This window comes from Merops nubicus, unplaced genomic scaffold (genome assembly GCF_000691845.1).
Source record: "Merops nubicus isolate BGI_N331 unplaced genomic scaffold, ASM69184v1 scaffold41397, whole genome shotgun sequence".
NCBI classification, from domain to species: Eukaryota; Metazoa; Chordata; class Aves; order Coraciiformes; family Meropidae; genus Merops; species Merops nubicus.
The window spans coordinates 272-717 of NW_008621669.1; the positions used below are offsets into that span (position 1 = coordinate 272).

At 49.1% G+C, this 446-nt stretch overlaps 1 protein-coding gene across 1 annotated transcript in view; it reads right to left on the bottom strand.

Annotated features, from left to right (window-relative positions):
- Window positions 1–246: 246 nt before the first annotated feature.
- The window catches only part of LOC103777022 (coiled-coil domain-containing protein 125-like), a gene marked incomplete at its 5' end in the record, with an annotated part of 3,542 nt that continues 3,342 nt past the window's right edge, over window positions 247–446 (bottom strand). The window contains one exon of the mRNA XM_008944556.1: window positions 247–438. Within this exon, the coding sequence (XP_008942804.1) occupies window positions 247–438 (192 nt within the window). The remainder of the gene's footprint in view (window positions 439–446) is intronic.

A 446-nucleotide genomic window follows, 5' to 3' on the forward strand; every position in this document is an offset into this window, starting at 1 on the left:
GCTCCAGGTGAGGTCCCACCAGAAGAGGGGGCAGAATCACCGTTCTCACCCTGCTGGCCCTGCTGCTTTCGATGCTGCCCAGAACACAGTCGCATCTGGGCTGGGAGCATGCACCGCTGGCACTGAAGATGGTCACATGTAATGCATTGTCACAGTTTGCCCCCCAGCAATGTCATCATAGCCCACTTTCAGGTGTTCCCACCGAATGATTCTTTTATAAAAAAATAAATTTATTCCAGTGGATGGCTATATAGAGATCACAACAGTGTCGTCTGCTTTTCCATGTGGATTATCTTCTTCACAATGCGTAGTCTCGGAGGGCCAGGAGTGTGATTTTCGAAGCATTTTTGCTGTCTGTTCAAGTATTTTTGCACTGGGCACTGAAGAAACGCTGTTTTGAGAACTGAGGTTTTGGCAGCAGTCATGTATGGGGCCCAGTGAAGCCC